Source organism: Lagenorhynchus albirostris, chromosome 14 (assembly GCF_949774975.1).
Source record: "Lagenorhynchus albirostris chromosome 14, mLagAlb1.1, whole genome shotgun sequence".
Classification (NCBI taxonomy): Eukaryota; Metazoa; Chordata; class Mammalia; order Artiodactyla; family Delphinidae; genus Lagenorhynchus; species Lagenorhynchus albirostris.
In genome coordinates, this window is record NC_083108.1 from 79,100,896 (window position 1) to 79,117,558 (window position 16,663).

General features: G+C 37.9%; 1 protein-coding gene across 32 annotated transcripts in view; it reads left to right on the forward strand.

Moving 5' to 3' along the window:
• Window positions 1–16,663, forward strand: part of ATXN2 (ataxin 2) — a 127,612-nt gene that overhangs the window by 19,007 nt on the left and 91,942 nt on the right. For all 32 annotated transcript variants that reach the window (XR_009534790.1, XR_009534792.1, XR_009534791.1 and 29 more), the window contains exons 2-4: window positions 13,914–13,950; window positions 15,756–15,815; window positions 16,297–16,368. Coding sequence is in view for 12 of the 32 variants with exons in the window: in XM_060121362.1 (XP_059977345.1) it covers window positions 13,914–13,950; window positions 15,756–15,815; window positions 16,297–16,368 (169 nt within the window). In the remaining 20 variants the exon portion in view is untranslated. The remainder of the gene's footprint in view (window positions 1–13,913; window positions 13,951–15,755; window positions 15,816–16,296; window positions 16,369–16,663) is intronic.

Below are 16,663 nucleotides of genomic sequence, written 5' to 3' on the forward strand. Positions count from 1 at the left end.
CTGGACTTGAGCACCCAGGATTCCTTTTTATCCGAGTCTTCTGGAGCTTTTGATATGTCTAGGTCACATCTAATTGTGCATGACTTTATGGCCAAGCCCCCTTATCCCTTCCTCGAAGTAAAACTTCATTTGAAGAGTTGTCCCTGCCCCCCCCTCGCTGCACAATTCTAGTGTGTGCTGTAATATGAGGAAAGTAATTGTATTAGCTAACAATTATTAAGCAGTTAATAATGTGCCAGGCATTGTTCTTAAGCCAGGTTGTCTATATGGAATATCATTTAATTTTCACAACCTAATGAGAAGGTATTATTATTTTTTTGAGAACGTACTATTTTTGTCACCATTTTATAGATCTTGAAATTAAGGCACAAAGAGCTGAAGTCATGAGGTTAAGGTCACAGAGCTAGGAGATGATAGGGCCAGAATTTGAACCCAAGGAGTTTGCAGCAAACTGAAATAAGTTCTTGTGGGGATGGTTCTTGAAACATTGATTCTAGATGATTATGTGACTGCATTAATTTGGTGGTGGTTCTGTGTGAATTTAGAGTTGCCAGCCCTCAGTTTGCTAAAAAAACTCTAGCTTTTTACTAGGTTTGGGTTGTCATGACCTGCTCCCTACTGCCATCTTGTTTGACTCATCTTTTCAGTGAGGAAGTATTCAATAAGTATTAGTTATAGAATTTCCCTTTCTAATAAAAAGACTAAAATGGGAAGAACAAAATGACTCACCTAATTGAGTTAACTTTAAGAACTGGAATTAGATTTCTAGTTTTTAGTTAATTGTCCTTTCTCTTGACAGCTGTAGTTTTTCTGTACTATAAAGAGAAATTGAATTAGTCAATATTTGTCATAATTCACATAAATTATACTACATACTTAATTTATTCAACAATTCAGAGTACTTACTTTGTGCCAGGCTCTGTTCTAAGCCCTGGGCACTCAGTGGTGAATGAGACAGAAATGTTTGCCCTCATGAGGTATATATTCTGGAGGTGAGGGTTGGACAGAGACAGAAAGAAAATAAAGGAACATGTAATAAACAAAATTTCAGTTTTTTGTTTTTGTTTTTGTTTTGCGGTACGTGGACCTCTCACTGTTGTAGCCTCTCCCGTTGCGGAGCACAGGCTCCAGACGCGCAGGCTTAGCGGCCATGGCTCACGGGCCCAGCCGCTCTGCGGCACGTGGGATCTTCCCGGACCGGGCACGAACCTGTGTCCCCTGCATCGGCAGGCGGACTCTCAACCACTGCGCCACCAGGGAAGCCCCAAATTCCAGTTATTAAGTGCTGTAATATACTAAGTATTAGTTACTTAAGTACTAAAACAGTGATATAATAGTAGTTGGGGAGCTACTTTTGATGGGTGGGTCTGGGTAAGCCGCTCTGAGGAGGTGACATCTAAGTAACAAGAAGCAGTCAGCCATGTGAATATTTGGGGGAACAACATTATTACAACTCTATTGGAAGGGAGTTTGAGGTGTGTAGTATTCTTACTATGCCAAAGAGTATCAGTTGTATCCGTACAAGTAGTCTGGTTCTAGAAATTTGGATCAATGTAGTATTTTGACTGTGTACATTTGTCACCCAGGCTTGTTCAAATAGTTGTAGAAAATGGTGAATGACATGTATAGGTGCCATGTTGAAAAGTGGTGATGAATGACCAGAATGGTGAAAAATGAAAAAGTAAACAGTTTTTCAATTACATTGTCTGTTGGCAGTACCAGTAGAAATTGCATGCCCTTTGCATTTTAGTATGCTCTCTGGTGTCCTAGTGCTTTCAGTTTCCCTTAGTCAGGGAATGTCTGAAATCTTTATAATTTATCCACAGTCCCTTCTTACTTGTTTCTTTTGCTCTCGGTGTATTGATGTTGTCCTTTGCAGCAAAAAAGTTTTAAATCTTGATCTCAAGTCCCGTTTATCTATTTTTTCATCTGTAGTTTGTGCTTTTAGTGTCATATCTAAGAATCCATTGCCAAATCCATTGAAGATTTATTCTCATGTTTTTTGCCTTAAGAATTTTATAGTTTTAGCTCTTACATTTACATCTTTAATCCATTTTGAGTTAATTTTTGTATATGATATGCAGTAGGGGTCCAGATACATTCTTTTGCAGGTGGATATCCAGTTGTCCCAGCACTATTTGTGAAAATAACTAATCTTTCCCCATTGAATTGTCCTGGCACTTTTCTCAAAAATCAGTTGACCATAAATGTAAGAGTTTATTTCTGGACAGTTAATGCTATTTCATTGATCTGTATGTATGTCCTTATGCCATTACCATAATGTCTTGATTACTCTAGCCTTCCTAGATTATTTTGAAGCAATTCCTGACATCATGACATTTCTTCTGTAAATATTTCAGTATAGTATCTAAGAGAATGGAAACCATTATCACATTTTTAAAAATTAACATTAATTCCTTAGTATTTTTTAATGTCCTATTAGTTCAGGTTTTCCCTTTTTTGTCTCTTAAAAGAAAAACAAGGGCTTCCCTGGTGGCGCAGTGGTTGAGAGTCTGCCTGCCGATGCAGGGGACACGGGTTCGTGCCCCGGTCTGGGAGGATCCCACGTGCCACGGAGCGGCTGGGCCCGTGAGCCATGGCTGCTAAGGCTGCACGTCCGGAGCCTGTGCCCCGCAGCAGGAGAGACCACAACAGTGAGAGGCCTACGTACTGGGGAAAAAAAACAAAACAAAACTCCTTTACTGAGGTATAATTAACACACAGTAAAATTCACCAATTTTAAGTGTATAATATGAATTTTTAACTTCACATTTATTTGGTTATAATTTACATACCATCAATTTCAATTTTTTTTAATACTATATTTATTTATTTATTTTTGGCTGTGTTTGGGTCTTCGTTGCGGTGCGTGGGCTTCTCACTGCAGTGGCTTCTCTTGTTGCAGAGCACGGGCTCTAGGTGCGCAGGGTACAGAAGTTGCAGCATTGCAGGCTCTGTAGTTGCAGCACGTGGGCCCTAGAGTACAGGCTCAGTAGTTGTGGTGCACGGGCTTAGTTGCCCTGTGGCATGTGGGATCTTCCTAGACCAGGGATCGAACCTGTGTCCCCTGCATTGGCAGGTGGATTCTTAACCACTGCACCACCAGGGAAGTCCCTCAATTTTTTTTTTTTTAAGTTTAAGTTTTACGGTTTCTTTGGATCTGCCTTTAGTTTGAGGGGGGGTGTGGCAGGTTTTTTGAGGTATAATTTACGTACAGTAAACTCGTTTAGTGTAAAGTTCTTTTAGTTTTGACAAATGTGTATAGTCATGTTGTCAATAACACAATTAAGATATACTACCCTATAAAGTTCCCTCTTGTGCCTTTATATTAATTAAATCCCCTCCCTTGACCCTCAGCCCTTAGAATCATTGATCTGATTTCTACATCTGTAGTGCCTTTCCAGAATGTTATGTAGATGGAATCATGGATTATGTAGCTTTTGGTGTCTGGCTTCTGCTTAGTCAGTAAGCACAGTGCTTTTGAAATTCATCCATGTTGTGTGTAGCATGTATCAGTAATTTGTAACTTTATAACCGAGAAGTATTCCATTGTTAAGGATATGCTACCACAGTTCGTGTATTCATTCACTAGGTAGTGGACATTTGGGTTGTTTTCAGTTTTGGGTTATTATGAATAAACTAGCTGCTAACATTCATATTCATTCCTCTTGTATAATTACCTAGGAATGGGGTTGCTGGATTTTAAAAGTATGTTAAACTTTATAACATACTGCCAAACTCTTTTCCAAAATGGCTGTACTATTTTCCATTTCCACCAGCAGTGTATGAGAGTTTCAGCTTCTTGGTATCCTCACTAGCAGTTGGTATTGTCAGTCTTTAATTTTACCCAGTAAATCTTATTTGGTTAAATGACTGTATAAGACTTTTTTCCCATTTATTGGGCTATTTGTCTTTTTAAAAAATATTTATTTATTTATTTATTTATTTATTTATGGCTGCGTTGGGTCTTTGTTACTGCATACGGGCTTCCTCTAGTTGTGGAGAGCAGGGGCTATTCTTCATTGCGGTGCATGGGCTTATTATTCTCTTGATGCAGAGCATGGGCTGTAGGCACACTGGCTTCGGTAGTTGTGGCTCGTGGGCTCTAGAGCACAGACTCAGTAGTTGTGGTGCTTAGTTGCTCTGCGGCATGTGGGATCTTCCCGGACCAGGGATCGAACCCGTGACCCCTGCATTGGCAGGTGGATTCTTAACCACTGTGCCACCAGGGAAGTCCGGGCTATTTGTCTTATTAATAAGCTTTCTGTATAGTCTGGGTAGAAGTCCATTATCAGACATATTTTGCAAATACTTCCTTGTCTGGGGATTGGCTTTTCATTTTCCTAACAGTGTCTTTTAAAAAATTCTTTATTGGAGTATAGGTTTTTTTTAATACCGATAACATACATTTTACCATCCAAACCATTTTTTTACAAAAATATATATATTTATTTATTTGGCTGTGCCGTGTCTTAGTTGTGGCACTCGGGATCTTCATTGCTGCATGGGGGATCTTTTAGTTGTGGCATGTGGTATCTTTAGTTGTGGCCTGCAAACTCTTAGTTTCGGTATGTGGAATCTAGTTCCCTGCCCAGGGATCAAACCCAGGCCCTCTGCATTGGGAGCGTGGAGTCTTAGCCACTGTACCACCAGGGAAGTACCCTGGAGTATAGTTGATTTACGATGTTGTGTTAGTGTCAGGTGTACAGCGAAGTGAATCAGTTATATTGACTACATATACATATATCCACTCTTTTTTAGATTCTTTTCCCATATAGGCCATTACTTAACAGTGTCTTTAAAAGCACAGAATATTTTAAAATTTGATGAAGTCTGATTTGTCAGTTTTTTGCTTTTATGGTTTATATTTTTTCTGTCTTCTCTGAAACCTTTGCCTAACCTGAGGTCATAAAGATTTACAACTACCATATGATCCAACAGTTCCACTTCTAGGCATTTATCCAAAGAAAATGAAAACACTTGAAAAGATATATGTACCACATGGTCATTGCAGCATTATTTACAATAACCAAGATAAGGAAACAATCTAAGTGAAATATACGTATAAAATGGAATATTACTCAGTCATAAAAGAGAACGAAATGTTGCCGTTTGCAACAACATGGATGGACCTCGAGTGTATTGCTAAGTGCAGTAAGTCAGACACAGAAAGACATATTGTAGGATCTCTCATATATGTGGTTATCTTAAAAAAAACAAACTAAAAAACCAAGCTCATAGATACAGAGAGCAGATTGATGATGGCCATAGGCAGGGGGTGGGGGGGTGGGAGAAATTTTTTTTTTAACTTTTATTTAAACCTTTTATGATTAGGTCATTGATCCATTTCGAGTTAGCCTTGCTAAGCTTTCTTCTAGTAGGGTTTTTTGGTAGATTCTCTGCATAATAATCATGTTGTCTTTTATTAAAGACAGTTTTCCTCCTTCTTGTCCAAACATTGTGCCTTTTATTTCTTTTTCTTACATTATTACGTAAGCTAGAAACTCCAGTTCGAGTGTCTTATCATTTTATTTTTCTTTTACAATTTGTTCTAATGAGTGCTCACATGAGGTTCACAAGTTGTTTGCTATGTCTCAGGTCTATTTTAATCTACAGTTTACCTTACCTCTTCATCATTTTATGCTGGGTGCTTTTGATTTGGTGGTCACTACAAAGTCCTTGTCTTTCTGGAACTTGCTCATAGTATTGTCATCAAATGTACATTAGTAAAATACCTTGATTTTTTTTTTCCCCCCGAATAGGTGAATCAACCTCAATTGAATTGCATTGTAGAACCTAAAAATAATTAAATGAGAGCAAGAGTACTTTCATGACATTTCTCAATTATGTGTACATTAAACTTACGTGGAAAGTATATAGTGCTAGTAAGTTTCTTGTAGAAGTACTAAGTTTGTGGAAAACAGCAGTAGACTTTATTATTTTTTTTAATTAATTAATTTAGGCTGTGCTGGGTCTTCATTGTGGCGCTCGGGCTTCTCCAGTTGCAGTGCAACGGCTGCAGAGCTCGCAGGCTTAGTTGCAGTATCGTGGGATCTAAGTTCCCCGACCAGGGATCGAACCTGGGGCCCCTGCATTGGGAGTGCGGGGTCTTAACCACTGGACCACCAGGGAAATCCCCAGTAGACTTTATTTTTAGCTTGCACTTATTGACATTGCAGCCACATTTTTCCAGTTCAGAGGTCAGCAAATTCTGCTTGTAATGACCCAGATATTTTAGGCTTTATGAGCCATGTAACTTCTCTGTTGCATATTGTTCTTGGCTTTTTTTTTTTTTAATGCTTTAAGAACTTAAAACCATATTCACTCAAAGCCCAGACAAAAACAGGTTTGTGGGCTGTAGTTTGCTGATGCTTGATTTAGAGAATTGTTACAGATGGTCCCTGACTTAGGACGGTGCGAAAACAATAAGCGTTCAGTAGACACCCTATTTCGAATTTTGAATTTTGATCTTTTCCCAGATTAGCTTTATGTGGTATGATACTCTCTCATGATGTTGGTCAGTGGCAGCGAGCTGCAACCACATGATTATGAGTGGTAAGCACTTACAACCATTCTGTACCCATATAATCACAATGGTTTTCACTTTCAGGACAGTGTTCAGTAAGTTACATGGAATCTTCAACACTTTATTATAAAATAGGCTTTGTGTTAGATGGTTGTACCCAACTGTAGACTAATATAAGTGCTCTGAGCACATTTAAGGTAGGCTAGGCTAAGCTATGATGATCAGTAGGTTAGGTATATACATGTATTTTCCACTTTCAGCTTACACCATGGGTTTATCAGGACGTAATCCCATCATAAGTTGAGGAAGATCTTTACTTTGAAAGCTTTCATGTTCATTTTTTTCTTTCTTCTTTGACTGGGCTTGTTAATTCATTAAATATTTATTGTGTATTATCATATGTGAGGCACAGTTCCTCTGTGCTAATTTTGGTAGATGGTAGAAAGATGGACAAGATCCTGTCTGCCAGTCTTGGTTATTTAGCTTTCATTTCATCCACGAGCTCCTGACCGAGGCCACAAATGGGTTTTGAAATCCAGGAGTTTCTTTGGCTATGTGATATGCCTTTTCGGATGGCATCTGCTCTGGTACCTTCTAATTTTCTCAAAGGTGTTGGCTGCTGACCTCACCGTTTTCTCTAGTGTGGGGCTGTGACTCCCTGGAGGAGCCATCATTATCTGCTTTGCACAAAAGCACCATGTTGTCAGGTGATGACCCTGAGTAGTGGGTATATGATAGGTTTACTGGTAACTATAATGCAGAGCAGATTATGCTAAATTCCAGTCTAGAGAGTTGAAGAGAGCACCATGTATTTGATTGGTATGGCATAATCCAAGGGAGGCTTCTTGAAAAGGTGGCATTTAAGGCTGGGCAAGTTTTTTTATTACAAAAATTTAAAGATACTTTAGACAAGTAGATAGAAGTTAATGAATCATTCACAGTTCCTAATTTTAAAAAATTTTATTTATAAATGACTTTAGAGTTATAGAAAAGTTGCAACAATTGTGCAAAGAATTCTTCTATACTCTTCACGTATATTCTTCAAGGAACTTTTCACTGCATTTTTTTCATTTTCTCTCTCATTAAAATTAATATATACGTATATAATTAATATAAAATTTAAATAGTTTTATTAAACATATAAGAGACATGGTGCCCCTTAGTTCTAAATACTTCAGAGTGTATTTCCTAATAACAAGGATATTCTCTTACAAAACCACAGTACAATTGTCAAAATAAGGAAATTAATATTGTGCCAAATTATTATCTGTTGACCTTATTCAGATTTTACTAATTGGTCTTCTAATGTTCTTTACACACCCCCGCCCCCCCAAAAAAAAATCTGGTCTAAGAACCAATCCAGGTTTATATGTTACATTCAGTTGTCATGTCTTGTTGGTCTCCTTTAATCTGAAGTAGTTTCTTAGTCTTTTGTGATTTGACACTCTGATATTGCAGGTTGTTTTGTAGAATGTCCCTCAGCTAGGGTTTGTCTGATGTTTCCTCATGATTAGATTCAGTTTATACATTTTTGGCGAGAATACTGCAGAAGTGATGCATGTGTTCTCATTGCCTGAGAGGAGGTGAATGATGTACATTTATCCCATTGCTCATGCTGTTAACTTTGGTCACTTGATTAGGATGGTGCTGGGCTCCTTTTCTATAAAATTATTTTTCACTTTGTCATTAATCAGTATCTTGTGATGAGTTGCTTTGTGATTATGTAAATACCCTGTTTCTACTTTACTAGATTAGCATCCATTTGGTGATTTTTGCCTGAAACAGTTATTACTGTGGTGGTTACCAAATGGTATCCTTCTAATTCCATCATTCCTTCTACATTTATTAGTTGGAGTTCAGTTGTCAGGTTGATAGTATGACAAGGAAATGGAGCATGAGACAACTCTCTAGGTGAAGGAGCAGGGCTCTGGGTCAGTATGGTACAGATAATTTCTGTGAAGAGTTCATCTCCAGTGGCCCAGGACTTATGTGAAAATGGCACACAGAGTCCAGTTGGAATGCTTCTTCCTTCTTCCTGATGAGTTGACCTTTTTATCATTTTAAAATATCCCTCTTTATCTCTAGTGATATTTTTTGTTGTTGTTTTAAAGCCTATGTTGTCTGATATTAGTATACCCACTCTAGCTTTCTTGTTCACATGCTATGTCTTTTTCCATCTTTTTACTTTCAATCTATTTATATCTTTCAGTCTAAAGTATCTCTTTTATAGACAGTTTGTAGTTGGATCTTCTTTTTTTTAAATCAAGTAAGCCTATGTTAAGCAATGATTTTACCAATTTACTCTCAGTTGCCTTTGACCACAGTCTGCACTATTTTTGAGAGCACCCTTAGGCATGAACTTCTCTACACACTGTTGCAAATGAATTTCATTTGGAGCTTACCTTTTTTTAAAAATTTTATTTTTTTATGTTTGTTTGTTTGTTTATGGCCCCTGTGTGGCTTACAGGATCTTAGTTCCCTGACCAGGGATCGAACCCGGGCCCTTGGCAGTGAAAGTGCAGAGTCCTAACCACTGGACCGCCATGGAATTCTCTGTTCTTTTTAATTGTGGTAAAATATACATAACGCGAAAGTTACTGTTTTAACCATTTTTAAATGTGTGGTTCACTGTAGTTAAGTACATTCCAGTTGTTGTACTAGTACCACCTCTATTAAGTTCTAAAACATTTTCACCCCCAAAGGAAGCCCTATACACATTAAGCATTTGCTTCTAATTCCAACAGTCCCCCAGCCCCTGGGATCTACCATTCTACTTTCTATTTCTATGAATTTGAGTACTCTGTGTATCTTACATAAGTAGAATCATGTAATAGTTGCCCTTTTGTGTATGTCTTATTTCACTTTGCATGTCTTCAAGATTCATTCATGTTGTAGCATGTATCAGAACTTCATTTAAGACTGAATAATATTCCATTGTATGGATGGTACCACATTGTGTTTATACATTCGTCAGTGGACATTTGGTTTTTTCCCACCTTTGCCTTTTGTGAATAAAGCTGCTATGAACATTGGTGTACAAATATATGTTAAAATCTCTGCTTTCAATTATTTTGGGTATACATTCAGAAGTGAGATTCTTGGATCATATGGTAATTCTATGTTTAGTTTTTTGAGGAACTGCCATACTATTTTTCACAGTAGCTGCACAGTTTTGCATTCCTAGAAACTGTACAAGAGTTCCAGTTTCTCCACATTTTTGTCAACACTTGTTATTTTCTGTTTATAATAGCCATTGTTTGTTTATAATAGCCATCATAGCTCATTGTGGTTTTGATTTGAATTTTCCTAATTACTAGTGTGATTTGAGCATCTTTTCATGTACTTATTGGCCAACTGTATAAACTTCTTTGGAGAAATGTCTGTTCAAGTCTTTTGCCCATTTTTGAACTGAGTTGTATGGTTTTTCTTGATGTCGAGTTATAGGAGTTTTTTTTTTTTTTTTGCGGTACACGGGTCTCTCACTGTTGTGGCCTCTCCCGTTGTGGAGCACAGGCTCCGGACGTGCAGGCTCAGCGGCCATGGCTCACGGGCCTAGCTGCTCTGCGGCATGTTGGATCTTTCCGGACCGGGGCACGAACCCATGTCCCCTGCATCAGCAGGCGGACTCTCAACCACTGCGCCACCAGGGAAAGCCCTGTAGGAGTTCTTTATGTATTCTAGATATTAACCCGTTATGAGATATGTGCAGGTATTTTCTACTGTTCTGTGGGTTGTCTTTTTACACTCTGATACTGTTTTTTGCACAAAAGTTTTTAATTTTGATGAAATCCTTTTTATACATATTTTTTCTTATGTTGTATGCCTTTGGTGTCACAGTTAATAAATTATTGCCAAATTCAAGGCCATGAAGATTTTCCCTTTTTTTTTTTCCCTAAGAGTTTCATAGTTTTAGCTCTTAGCTCTTAAATTTAGGTCTTTGGCTCCTTTTTTTTTGGGGGGGGGGTGCTGCGTTGGGTCTTAGCTGCGGCAGGTGGGATCTTTCATTGCAGCGTGCAGGCTTCTCTGTAATTGTGGTGCATGGGCTATGTTGCCCCGCAGCATGTGGGATCTTGGTTCCCTGACCAGGGCTCAAACCTGTGGCCCCTGCATTGGATGGTGGATTCTTAACCACTGGACCACCAGAGAAGTCCCCAGAATCATTTGTTGAAGAGACCTTCCTTTGAATGATCTTGACCCCCTTGTTAATAATCAATTGCCCGTAAATATGAGGGTTTATTTCTGGGCTCTGTATTCTATGCCGTTGGTTTTTATGTCTGTCCTTAGGCCAGGACCACACTGTTTCAATTACTGTAGCTTTGTGATGAGTTTTGAAATTGGGAAGCCACACTTTGCTTTTGATTTTTGTGTACCTTTAAATGTTATAATTTTTCCTGCACATTTTGTTTTCTTCACATGCCATTATTTGTTGAAGGAACTGTCATCTCTTAAGTGAAATTTACCACATCCTGGATTTTACGGACTTGTAACCTTATGGTATCAGTTAACTTACTCTTCTACCCAATGTTCCCTCTAAACTGGTAGATAAATACACTTGATTAAATCCAGGCTTCCATTGTGTCATATCTGAAGGCTTTTTTTTTTTTTTGACTTAAGGAAATTGTAAAAAGCAAGAAGAATGATATAATGAACCCCTGCACACCCATCACCTGGCTTCAGCAGTTACCAACTCATGCCAGTCTTTTTTCATTTATAACCCCGTCTATTTTCTCCCTCCTGTATTATTTTGAAGCAATATGAACTCTTTATTATTATTTTTGTAAATTTCTTTATATTAATTTGGCATTTTGATTCACATTTTAACCTCATGTTCAGTGGTTATTGGAAATTTAGAATCCTGGATATTGTTGTTTTGCTAAATCTGATCTGTCACATTATAGGTATATTTAGGACTAGGATATGACCTTAGCTTTTTTTGAGAGTCTTTTTTTTTTTTTTTTTTTTTACTGTATGAAATATTAGAATGCTTTTCCTGAAATACTAAAGGAAAAGAGTAAAAGTCAAGCATAATCTGAGTGGATCCAAAAAAGAAAAAAACAAGAATGAACGTGGGCTTTACCAGTTTCAGAGAATGTTACTGTGGTATGCTAACATTCCCTTTGGGTGTCCACCCACCTGGTAGATTAGTGGAAATCAGTGGTTTCTATACTGATTTTGTACGTTTATACCACTCTGAGTCTTTTATTTTCCTTACTGACCAGTTTGTTCTACTAAGTAAACTGGATTGATTCAAAGATACAACTGTACAATCAATTAAAAAATAATGTGACTTCTGTAATGGAGTTTTATGTTTTAAATTTTTTCGCGGGCCTCTCTGTTGTGGCCTCTCCTGTTGCGGAGCACAGGCTCTGGACGCACAGGCTCAGCGGCCGTGGCTCACAGCCCTAGCCACTCCACGGCATGTGGAATCTTCCTGGACCAGGGCACGAACCCATGTCCCCTGCATCGGCAGGCGGACTCTCAACCACTGCGCCACCAGGGAAGCCCGTATTTTAAATTCTTTTAAATAGCATTGTGGGGATGCTGCATAAGTTTAAGGGCACTTAATTCGTGTCATTTGTTTAAGTCTTTTAACTGTGGCATCACAGCAACCACTAGGATAAGATAAAATGGCAAGACTTAGCCATTTTTTAGTCTTTGACGGGACTTCCCTGGTGGTCCAGTGGCTAAGACTCCACGCTCCCAATGCAGGGGGCCAGGGTTCAATCTCTGGTCAGGGAACTAGATCCCACATGCCGCAAGTAAGAGTTCGCACGCCACAACTAAAGATCCCACACACGGCAACGAAGATCCCACACGCCACAACTAAGACCCAGCGCAGCCAAACAACAAACAAATAAATAAAATCTGTTTGTCTTTGGCTGCAGACTACAAATAAATAGAAAAACAGTACATTCAAATGGTATTTAAAAGATGTAGAAATTGGGTTAGGCTTTATTGTCAAGTTCATTCCTTGTGATACAATGTCAGAAAGGCAACATAATCTAGAAATGAAAAGTCTATACTTCGGATCACCTGGTTTAAATACCAGCTCTGCTGCTCTTGAACTGGATGATTTTGGTCCAAATATTTAGCTGCTAAGGTACAGTTTCCTTACCTGTAAAGTAGGGGAGAGATTTGACATAATGCTTACCATAGTGTCTGGTTTGTCATGTTTTATAAATGATAAATTATTGGTCATATTCCTTAAGAATAAGGAATTTATCTGTGCTGTGTGAGAGGTAGAATGTTAGACGTGGAAGGAATCTCAGGTGATTTGATTGAAGACATTATTTTCTGTCTTCTTTTTTTTCTTTTGTCCGTGCCACACGGCATGTGGGATATTCCCCGACCAGGGATTGAACCTGCGCCCCCTGCTTTGGGAGCACGGACTCTTAACCACTGGACCACCAGGGAAGTCCAAAGACATTACTTTCTAGATGAGAGAAGGTAAATGAGAGTTGGAGACAGTCAGCTGACATCGGGTTGCTAATATCAGTACCGCTTTTCTGAGAATTGGCACCATTCATACTGCTGGGCTTTTTCACCTGAATTGTGCTTCTCTTTGAATGTTTGAAGTTTGTGGCTTTATTTGAGTGTTGTGATTATTTTATTAGAATGAGATTACAATACTGTTACTCAAGAGTAACTAATTTTACTTTATTAATTTTTTTATCATTTCATAAAGGGCCTAATTTTTTCCATTGGAGCAAGCCTTACAGTGTATAATGTTTTCTAAGTTCACTTGAAAATAGAGTTCATGTTACTGGAAATTACTTGACAACTGATGTTGGTGTACTGCACTGTTTCAGAGGGAGGGGTTTGGCAGGGAAAGGCACTTGTTATATAGATCCTGACAGAGGCACTTATTATTTAAAGTGAAAGTTCTTTGAATGATTCAACTTATTTTCAAATATCTATCTGCAGTTGTAAACACAGTACCTATTTTTAGAGGTGAGGGAAAAATATGGGCGGTAACTTGATGTTAGTCAAATATGTCAGTTAAATCAGGAATAGAATCTATATTTTGCTCCTGGGTAGCTTTTTATAACAGAGTGAGTGGTTACTTTTGGAGTAGAGATTATTATATTTGGTATTGGTTATTTCTTTAAATAGGTTGTTTTTATTTTTACTTTATTTCATTTTGATTGTGGTCACATTTCTTTCCTCCTTCCTCCCTCACTTGACCCCTACCTGTTCTGGGCCTCTGAGCCAGCAAAGCGCAGCGAGAGTCATACTTATGTAGCCTTTATACTTAATATTAGATGAGCCCTCCCCACAGATAGCCTGTGTGTTTTTGGATGGAATTATAAGATATTTTAAATTTGAAAAAAATTTTTAGCTTGTTTAGCCTGTTGAATTTCATAAATATAACATTTAATCTTTTCAGAGGCCGAAACAGTAGCAAAGGACTGCCTCAATCTACGGTGAGTAACTTTAATGTTACTTGTTTGGAAAAATTGATAACTAAAATGTGATTTCTAAACCACAGACCAAAAGCTAAGGCCAAAAAATAAATAAATAAATTGTCTTCTATCTCAGATAACCTTTGCAGATTAATATGGTTAGCTGTAAGACCATTAGCTATATCAATTGGTTTTTTTTAAAAATATAAATTTATTTATGGCCGTGTTGGGTCTTCGTTGCTGTTCACAGGCTTTCTCTAGTTGCAGTGAGCCGGAGCTACTCTTCGTTGTGGTGCATGGGCTTCTCGTTGTGGTGGCTTCTGTTGTTGCAGAGCGTGGGCTCTAGGCGTGCGGGCTTCAGTAGTTGCAGCATGTGGGCTCAGCAGTTGTGGCTCGCAGGCTCTAGAGTGCAGGCTCAGTAGTTGTGGCACATGGGCTTAGTTGCTCTGCGGCATGTGGGATCTTCCCGGACCAGGGCTCGAACCCGTGTCCCCTGCATTGGCAGGCAGATTCTTAGGACTTCCACCTGCCACCAGGGAAGTCCTATCTGTTGTTTTTTAATGATGACTCTATGTGTGTGTAAAATGCAGAATTATCTGTAAATTATATTTTTATTTTTCATGCTTAATCATAACAACTCATTTGTTCTTTTATAAATGACTAAAGGCAAATATAAATGATTAATGAGGTAAATGGAACACTGGGACTGGAGTTTTCAAAACTTTGGGGTTTTGTTTTTGAAATAATGTGCTTTTATTTCTTTCATTTTTCTCCCTTGGAAAAGGGCCTTCTGGTTTTAAATTTTGGAATTTTATCAGTGAAATTAAGCTGGGCACAAAGGACAGAAGGTGCAAGTTCCACAAGATGCAAGAAATATAAATGAGAAGGTGTCACTATTTTTTGAGACTTCACCTTTATTGTGGACAGATTTTCTTCTTTAGAATCAGGACACATGCTTATGTAGTGTGTAATAAGGAGTGATGTGGTTTATTAGACCTTAGAGCAATATCATTGATTCAGATATGCTAAGAGAAGATAGTCAAGGGTCTTCTACAGAGGTTCCCCTTCTACCCCATTTATTTTATTTTTTTATTTTTTTAAGCATAGGATTGATTGATTGATTGATGGCTGCATTAGGTCTTCGTTGCGGTGCACAGGCTTCTCATTGCAGTGGCTTCTCTTGTTACGGAGCACGGGCTGTAGGTGCGCAGGCTTCAGTAGTTGTGTTTCGTGGTCTCCAGAGCTCAGGCTCAGTAGTTGTGGCACATGGGCTTAGTTGTTGTGTGATATGTGGGATCCTCCTGGACCAGGGCTGGAACCCGTATCCCCTGCATTGACAGGTGGATTCCCAACCACTGCGCCACCAGGGCAGTCCCTACCCCATTTATTTTTTAAGGTATATTTAACCCTATTTAGTGTACAGTTCTGTGAGTTTTGATGTATACAATTGTGTAACCACCACCACAGTCAAGGTAATAGAACAGTTTATCACCTCCAGAAATCCCTCATGCCAGTTTGTAGTGAATCCTACTCTTCAGTCATTGACCTGTCTTCTGTTCCTGTGGTTTTGTCTTTCCTCATATATGGAAGTTCACTTTTGATTTTTTGTATCATGTATAGTCAAAACATTGTTAGTTGTTATGACTGATTTCACTTTTGAAAACTTACACTCCATAAGGAGGCAAAAGATTGTAGTAAACCAAATCTCCCTTTAATGACTGTAAGGTATACCTAACTAAATATTTTGTAACAAAAGAAGTGTTAACTTTAATATATATACAGAGATAAATAATGAGTGCCAATAATGTTTTTTCTTAATATTCCAGATTTCTTTTGATGGAATCTATGCAAATATGAGGATGGTTCATATACTTACATCAGTTGTTGTAAGTTATCAGAGTATTGGGGAGAAACTGCCTTGTGAGTGGAATAAAATAATTTCATGAAGTTAAAATGTGAATGATTCTCAAAGTAACATTTCTTAGGTCATGTTTAATCAGGATGACTAGAAAACAGATGAGAACTCTATTCAAGCCATTGCAACTCACTATAAAAGTGTTCTTGTTAACCCTGCTGTGTACGAAATAATGTTACTAGTTGATTGTCCTTACTGCATTATTTTGTCGCTTAATAAAACTGGAGTCAAAAATACTAAATTTCACTATTTAAACTTATACTGCAGACTCTGAGCAAGGCCTCCTGAAGAATTTTGAGAATTTGGTGTATTGTTAATGTTTTAAAATTTTTTATTCTGTCAGTGGTTACGTAATATGTTGAATGAAGCTATTAAAAAGTAAAATGAAAGCAGTTATCCCCCATGACTTCATAGCACAGTGTTTCTTTGATAAATTAATTGTATGTTTTTAGGGATCCAAATGTGAAGTACAAGTGAAAAACGGAGGTATATATGAAGGAGTTTTTAAAACATACAGTCCTAAGGTAATTTTTACTTTTTTTCTTTTTTTTAAATGTAAACCCCCTTGAATCATCAACTACTGTATATGTTTGTATGACTTCCTTGTAGTGTTTATTAGTTTCTGATTTAGCAATTTATAGTTGTGAGGCAGGTATGTTTGTCACATTTTCATGCATAGTACTTTACTTTTAATGCGCTGTTTAAAACCACTTTGAATGATTTCGCTCTTCAGTTTCAAGTACTGATTACTTTATAGGCGGGTTTGTGTATTCAAAAAGACTTCTTGCTCTTTGTGCTTATTAAAATATTTTTGCCTTT